The following is an 8498-nucleotide window of genomic DNA, read 5'->3' on the forward strand; positions in this document are numbered from 1 at the left end:
ACATTTGTAAAAGGAAGATTCCTGAATTAAAAAGATCTCCACCCCAGCAACTGGAAAAACAGAGAAATGTGATGATCAATGTTATATGTATAACATGTAGCCATTTAGTCTAAATGCACTTCTCTTCAAGAAAGCTACAGACTATGCAAACTATAATTCCGCTGATGGTCATGCAATACAGAAATTCCTTGGTCAACAGGGATTGACATCCATACAGTTGTGACACTTAGGACCAGATCCTCAGTGTACATTAGCAAAGCACCAATGAAGCCAATGGAGCTACATGACTTTATACCAGCTGACGATCTGGCTTTAAAGCCCATGATCACATAGCAAACACATAAATATAGAATTAAATAGGACTCAAAAGGGATCTCCTTTGGGAAATTTGAGTCACCAAAGAAGATACAAGACCAATAATAATTAATACCAAGACTTAAACATACAAACCAGCGCAATAATTCAGTCTTGGGCTTTCTAGTATCTACTGTCACAGACAGAAACAGCATGAATTACAAAGACCTATAACCCACATCTACTGATGGATGTAGTTTATTACAGACTTTAATAAAGCATTTCAGTGTTGTGAATAGGAAGGAAGCTAGACCAACATCCATCAGTGATGTGTCCAGTCCTACTCCTGGTGAAATCAGTGAGAGTTTTGCTATTAATTTCAATAGGCAAGGAATGGGCTGTAGAGGTAACATTTTCAAAAGCAACTAATAAGCTGCTCAGAGCCCTAGTTCAACCCAAAGCCGAGTTGTAAACTAAGCGAGGAAACACCTATCTCGCCAGTGGGGCCCCATCCCTGGACGGAAAAGATGAACACTTATGTTAGAAGAAAAGGAGTACTAGTGGCACCTTAGAGACTAACCAATTTATTTGAGCATAAGATTTCATGAGCTACAGCTCATGAAAACTTATGCTCAAATAAATTGGTTAGTCTCTAAGGTGCCACTAGTACTCCTTTTCTTTTTGTGAATACAGACTAACACAGCTGCTACTCTGAAACTTATGTTAGAAATATTATTGGAGAGAAGCAGACTCTGCTCTCAGAAATCAACAAACGTGAACTTATGTACTTTGGTCACATTAGGCACAGATATGGGAATATCCTTGAGAAAGTTATCATGGAAGGAATGGTGGTGGGTCATCATACAAGGGGATGATCAGAAAGGAAATGGATAGATGGTGTGTGGCAGATCACTGAGAGATCAGTTGATGGGTGTGTGAAGTTGGCGATGGATCAAGAAGACTTCCAAAAATTCTGCTATGATGTGACCAGCATTTAGACATGAAAAAATGGACTTTACTTCCTTACTGAACATGCCTACTGGATCAGGCCCCAAGGCAAGATAGGCAGGAGAATGCCTATTTTGTTAATCCCACTGGGGTTAGGTGTGAGTTAGGTATGGCAGGATTTAGGCAACAGAGTGCATGTCCAGTTGCTGAAATTTAGGTGCCTTGGCGACTTTTATGGTGGAAACATAGCCACCGAGGGAATTTAGGTACCTCCAATGTTAGGCAGCAGCTGAGAAGAGGTTTTGGAATGCCAGTGGTGCCTAAATATTGGACTTAGGCAGTTAGGCACTCTGGTGCATAATGAGACATATAGGCACCTATTGGGTATTCTAAAGTGGCTATCTCCCATTGAAATTATTGTGATTTAGACATCTAGGTGCTTTTGAATATCCCAGCAGGCACCGATCTGTGTGTCTTAAATACCTTATAAATCTGACTCCTAAATGCTTAAGTAACTTTTGACTTAGACTCTTGAGTCACCTGAACACTTCTGAAAATGTTACCCTAGGTCATTCGGTAATGAACTATGGAGGTAGCAGAGGCTGCAGGGGGTCCAGATTGACAGTGGTATTTTACAGTTTTTCTGTGTTGTGAAATGTTTCCCCTGATTATAGGAGCAAGTGGTTTTGGCATAATTGTGACTTGAAACTATTGCCTTGTTAGGATATTTTTTCTTTCCTTAAAAGGACAAGAGAAGTTGCCAGTATTTTTTTAAAAGGTTAAGTGTGACAATGCAGCAGAATTCATTAAGTAGAGGTGCATTTCTAATAATGTAAAGATATAATCAGTATATTTAAAGGGTGGTGTTATGTTTTTATCTCTCCCTAAGCTGTTTCTACCATTCTCATTGGAAATCACTGCAGTTCTTAAAAGAGACATGATTAGAAATATATGGGTTTAACTTCGAATGGGAAGTTTGATGAGACTTAGTGTTTCTGAACTTTTTACTTTAATAAGTTTAATTTCAAATATGAAATGACTCAGTTGCAGAACACAGATTTATAGCTTAATTATTTTAATATCTCCTTTATTTTTATTTTGCATAGGTATAGAAAATGATGAAGAAATTAAACAGCTAGATGAAGAAATCAAGGAACTAAATGAATCCAATTCCCAGATGGAAGCTGATATGATTAAACTCAGAACTCAGGTAACAGTTTTATGAAGCCTTAAATTTAGCTACTTTTTACACATGATTGTTCAAAAGAAATATAGGAGAAAACTTGTCTTTGGAAAAATTGTTTTCTTTCACATTTTTGCTCACATTTCATATGTTCTTAATTTACATTTATAAGCTTAGAAAACAGTATCTGTGGTGCTATTAAGTAGTTATTTCCCACCACAGTGGCCACCACTTTTAAAAACTGAAAGTCATCGCTAAATAGCCACCTTTGCATTTCCTTCTTATAAGATTTTATAACACCCTCATATCTGTTAAACTCTCAGACAGCTAAATCATGGCATTAGTAGATGGAGAACACAGCAGTGGCCAGGGCATTCTGCTTGCAGAGGGAGTACACACAGAAGCAGCAACTGCTACACCTGTAATATTGTACAGCGATCACTCCCCACGGCAACAGCATCAGACCACTGATTGGTTGGAAAGGACACAGTCCATAGCCCAGCTTCATCCTATTTGGGGTCCACAAGAATTGGTCAGAAAATGGAGAACTATACTGTGAACATTTTCATTTCTCTTTTTTCATGAAAATCTCTTTTGTTGAGGTTTTTGACCACTTCTGTAGCTGAATAGAAAATGGGGTAGGGGTTCATTTGCTTTCCACTGAAATTACATTTTCCAGCTGGCTGTCATATCTAGTGCAGTTCATGAGGCTTTGTCTCCCCACAGTTTGATATCAGTAAGGTGTAGTAAGTACAGTCTACATTAAGACTTACAGGGTTTTTTGCAAGTGGGTTTTTTTTAAACGCCTTCCATCTGGGCAGTCCAGTATTCGTTAGGCCAGATCTCATCCTGTAACCTGCCACAAGTGTTTGGATTTCTGGATGAATACCTAATACATTATGGCCATATAGAAAAATTAAATAAAAAATTGAAAAACCCTCAGTATTCAAATACTCATAATGCTACTCACATGCATAAAGTTTTTCTTGTATGAAAGAATGTGTAGGATCAGGGCTTTTAGGTGGAAACTTGTATCAACTCAATGAACACATGATCCCTACACTAATTTTAGCTTTCACTTCTCAAACTGGTTCCACTGCATTTAGACCACTGCATATTCTTAGGAAATGTTCAAGGGATCTATTGCACATTTTGTTGTGACACAGACTTGGAAAGAGGGGAAAAGTGTTGATTACAAATATTTACTGTCACTAAAACTATTGACATCGAATGGAGAATCCCAACAAAATCAGACTTCACAATTATTCAGGGGGCACGCTCTCAACCTGTTGTGTTCTCCAAAGGAAAATGAGTTTCCATTTCAAAAGTACAGAACTGGTGGGGCAAGTCATCAGATACCTTAAGGTCTTTATCAACATATTAAAGTCATTAAGACTATCACAGTCAATATGTACTGTATTGGACAGTAAAATGTTAACATTAACCTTAACAAAATATATGCTATTATAAAAATACATTGTGTTATGTAGATTTCAAACAAAATTCATTATATAAATTGGGAAATATGTGAAAGAAAATTTATAATATTGAGAGCAGTTTCTGTTCTGTAATTTTACTTAATTTATACACTGAAAATGAAAAGTCACTTGATATGAGCCATAACTAATGGTGCCAATTACATTTCAGATATCTTATGACGGTAACAGTGTGCCAAATCCTAAGAGGTGCTGATTACCTGGAACTTCACGAAAATCAATGCAGTTTCAGGTGCTTGGCATCTCTCAGTGTTTGGCCCAAGAGGAAAAATCTATCAGATAACAGTCCTCAACCACCTAAAGGACCAATCCTATGAGAGACTGTGCAGTCTCAACTCCCATTGAAGTCAATAGGAGTTGATGATACTTGGCACCTCCCAGGATTAGGCCCTAATTATATTTGATGTCAGAGGTCAATACTCTGACTCCAGTTATTACTTTTGATATAAAAAAATGTAAGGATGAATATTAAACATAATGACTTGGACTATGACTGACCTGAGCTAAGAAGAATTAAGAAAAAAAAAAGTTACACATATGTAGTAGGACTGGCTCTTTCGCACTGGATTCCAAAAAGAACATGAGTTTAGAGCATGTGCCTGACCTGCTCTCTGGCATACACAAATTGAAAACATAGCAAAAAAGCAGGAATATCTTTCCATTCTCTATGTTAAAGTAAAATCTGTCTGTGCCTACTGCAGCATGCTGGAGAAATAGTTCGAGAATCATTCATCCCAAAGAAATGTTCCCCTGTAATATTGACAATGCGTGTCTCAGCTTGGATTATCTGCTGCATAAATATCAGTAGTCAAAGTTAAACCTACTTGACAGTTAGTCTTATGTGTGCACCAAGCTCTTAAGAAAATATTTACTTTTATCAACTAATGTCACAGACCAAATTATCAAAAATCCACAATCCACAATGATAGACTTGAGACATCTAACTATCTGATTGTGCCATCAAACCTGCTAAAACATACTGGCCTAGGCTCATCTGATGTTCTTCTCCCCTTGTGACCTCTATACTGTTTGTGCTGACAAATGAGAGAGTTCACATCAAAATTCTATCGTTTTTTCCCATAATTTATTATACCGGCAGTTCATTGTGGATGTCAAATTAAAACAAGCGACTGTCACTTTGAGAGTTTGGCCCTATATGCTCTTTTCTGCTTCTTTGGCTTCATTTTCTACCCTCTTGCCAATGTACATCTCACCCTACACACACACATTTTATACTTGGTAATAGATGAGTTGCCCTATGTCATGGAAATTAAATAGCCATGTACACTGGTCACACTTTAAAAGTTTCTTCATTTTAGAAAGATTCTACAGGTTTGAACAGTATACTTAAAATGGGGAACACTGTTGGAAATGCTAATATCTCTCCAAATGGAATATATTTTGACAGTAAGTGTAATATCAGTCTCAGATTACTTATATAGACAACTTCATATTTATGCAGCACACAGTTTCTTTTCCTAAATTTTAGCCTATTTGAGACAGTAATCAAATGTCGTAAGTTCTGTCTTTAAGTCCTTTTCATCTTAGAGAATATTTATAAAAGCCATATGACAACAAATATATTGCTAATAAAATACAGCAAACTTAATTTTGTTTGTCATTAAACACAAACATTGACAGCTGTTAGTAACATAATGCAAAACATAAAAATATAGAAAAGAATAGTACTAAGACACTCTTACCAGATTATTTTGCTGTAACTATTGTGCAACAATGTGTAATTTTTTAGCTTTCACTGGCAGTTCTGTGAGAATATTCATTGGGCAGTATAAATTGAATGCAAATATAGTTCCAAAGAGCTAAATGGTGACAGCAAAGAATTGTGCACACTTAGTTAATATGGCATATGCTACAAAAATGTGATAAATGTATCATCTACTCACATTGGCCCTGATCCTGCAACCTCATGGATACAGGTGGATTCTCATACCCATATGGTGCCTCCACTGATTTCAGCTGGGGTCCAGATACACAGAAGAGTCTGCCCACATGAATCACCTTGCAAGATTGAGGCCCTTATAAGTGCCTTTACATACAAAAGGATATTTTTTTAAAAAATATTACATCGGTACAAAGCCAGTACAATCAAATGTAAGGTAAATCAGTACTTCCACCATAAAAAAAAGACAAGCCGTTAAAATAAAGTCATATAATTTGCAGTTGTACATAGTAGAAAAACCTCTTAAAATTATAAAAGATTATAAATAAATGAAACCTTTTTATTTAAACAAAAAGGGCCTTTTTTGTTCTGATATTACTGTTATCACTCACTTCAAGAACGCATGCTTTATAACGGCTTGCCTTATATTACATTGTACACAAATTTGTCCATTTTAGATTACTACAATGGAGAGCAACTTGAAGACGATAGAAGAGGAGAACAAAGTAATTGAACAGCAAAATGAGTCTCTTCTTCATGAACTGGCCAATTTAAGCCAGTCTTTAATTCATAGTCTAGCTAATATCCAGCTGCCACATATGGTAAGTGATTGAGAGCACAAGTTAAGGAATTTGGCGATCTTCAGTTCACCTCATACAGTAGATGTCGTTTTTATGTTTATGGTTCCTCAACCAGTTGGATATTTGTGGTAACAACACTGAAACCATAAAGATAAATTTAACTGCTAACAAAGGCACAGTGGGCCTGTTCCAATGTATCCTGTAAAATTAAGATCTAAATAGGCATTTTAAATATTATAAAAAATGGTGGCAATATGATATGATAGTATGTTATGCTTAAATGAATATACAATCAAGAAAATAAAAGTTGTATATGAACTACTATTTAATATCTCGTAGGAACCAATCAATGAACAAAATTTTGATGCTTACGTGACCACTTTGACGGACATGTATACAAATCAAGATCGTTATCAGAGTCCAGAAAATAAAGCCCTACTGGAAAATATAAAGCAGGCTGTGAGAGGAATTCAGGTCTGAACAGCTGCTATAGTGGTGAAAGTCTTGCTTAAAAAAAGGATGCCTCTTGTTTTTTGCTGCTGTAATTTACCAGAAAGTGTTATATATTTATTTCTGTTTGAAACAGTGTTATGCTTACAAGACTTCATAATGATTTTATGTCTTGCTTTAAAGATAGTAATGCAGAATAGTTTTTTGAATACATTCACATTTTGTACGTTTTCATATAAGCTGACATAGTGTGATATGCCATGTAATGTTTATAGCTGCTAATGTATGCACATTTTTGGGGTATATATATTTCTGAAGAGGTAAGCTGATCAAAATAAATAGAGTGTAAATTCTTTTTAATGCTTTAGTGATTAAATGTTTTAGTATTTTGAACTGAAATGGACAAAAAAAAAAACAGCTTTGAATGACAATGTTGCGGTCTGCAGCCACTTTTTAAACACTATCATTTTGCCTCATGTTGGAGGATTTTATGGGATTTAAGAAATACATTTTGTGTGCATATTGTTTCATAGCAAGAATTGGTTGCAAAAATGCTTTATTTTTGAACAATGCTTGAAAATATTATGTGACTTTTGTTTTCAGAGGATGGTGTGTGGTGGGGGCAATAAAATGAGGTTTTTTGAAATCCAAGAAAATGGCATGGATTAGATGTAAGATACAAAATGGGTAATTTATTGTAAGACAACATCAAGCCATGGAAACTTGACAGAAGATTCAAAGCAGCTTAAACAGCACTTTTTAATTAACTTCTAAGCATTACATGGTATGAATATGGGAACTTCCATTATGAAAGGAACTATATCAGAGGTGGACAACCTGAAGATTTCAGCTTTTATTTTCAAATAAACTTTGGAGCCAACATTCTCTTATCTCTCCTGGACTACTTAGTGCCCCTCTGAACTATGTCTTATAGCAATGTAGTTCATCTTTCAGAAATTCTGTATTTTCAATTTAAGGAGAAAGACAATATTTTAAAACTAATATTGCCTTTTTACATCTTTAATTTTGGGATAAAGACAAATGATTTGTGTCTACTGTAGTTACTGAACTGGATTCATTGCTAGCTTTAGTAGGAATGCAGCTCAGTAAAGATTTTTTTCTTTTTGCTTTGCCAAGCATTTGATCCCATTTTTCATATTTTAATATTTATGTTCTGCATTTTGTTGGAGAACAATCATTACTGCAGCATTCATGTATGCTTTATATTTGTTCCACTATTATCTATTGCAAAAATGAATGCAATCAAATTTTAATGTAACTAAATATACTTCAGCACTTTTTTTGCTTTAAACTGGATCATTTTAAGATAAAACTTATTTGTACCTTCAAGATTTGATTGTTTTCTTCAAAATGACTGCACTATATGTATGCATACGACCACTTTTTTATTACAACATTTTTTCCTTTTTAAGTCGTAATTTTGATGTGTTGTGTTTTACAGATGTTGAACTTATTTAAAATTGATAGCATATCTTTTCCTTCCATGTCTTGATGTTATGCAGAAAGTACAAAAGTACTTTAAAATTTTGTTATGAAAAAGATGGGTTTTGTAAAAAATAAAATATTTTTAGCAGAACAGGACTTACAGGGTCATTGTCCCCACAATGTGCCAGTTGACTATTTGC

The 8498-nt window shown here is 35.2% G+C and overlaps 1 protein-coding gene and 1 long non-coding RNA gene across 22 annotated transcripts in view; one reads left to right on the forward strand and one right to left on the reverse strand.

The window, feature by feature from the left end:
* The window catches only part of MYT1L (myelin transcription factor 1 like), a 379271-nt gene extending 371208 nt beyond the window's left edge, over positions 1 to 8063 (forward strand). For 12 of the 19 annotated variants that reach the window (XM_084622382.1, XM_084622383.1, XM_084622390.1 and 9 more), the window contains 3 exons: positions 2349 to 2452; positions 6280 to 6423; positions 6742 to 8062. In XM_084622382.1, coding sequence (XP_084478508.1) covers positions 2349 to 2452; positions 6280 to 6423; positions 6742 to 6882 — 389 coding nt within the window. In that variant the 3' untranslated portion in view covers positions 6883 to 8062. Of the gene's footprint in view, positions 1 to 2348; positions 2453 to 6279; positions 6424 to 6741 lie in introns of all 19 variants that reach the window. The other 7 variants (XM_084622384.1, XM_084622388.1, XM_084622389.1 and 4 more) reach the window with 4 other exon arrangements.
* LOC311517527 overlaps positions 1 to 8498 on the reverse strand; it is a 36468-nt gene that overhangs the window by 21122 nt on the left and 6848 nt on the right. For 2 of the 3 annotated variants that reach the window (XR_014710727.1, XR_014710728.1), the window contains exon 2: positions 5826 to 5968. This is a non-coding gene — a long non-coding RNA (uncharacterized lncRNA). Of the gene's footprint in view, positions 1 to 3198; positions 3315 to 5825; positions 5969 to 8498 lie in introns of all 3 variants that reach the window. The other variant, XR_014710729.1, reaches the window with a different exon arrangement.

This window comes from Lepidochelys olivacea (genome assembly GCF_965140295.1).
Source record: "Lepidochelys olivacea isolate rLepOli2 genome assembly, chromosome: 3".
Classification (NCBI taxonomy): domain Eukaryota; kingdom Metazoa; phylum Chordata; order Testudines; family Cheloniidae; genus Lepidochelys; species Lepidochelys olivacea.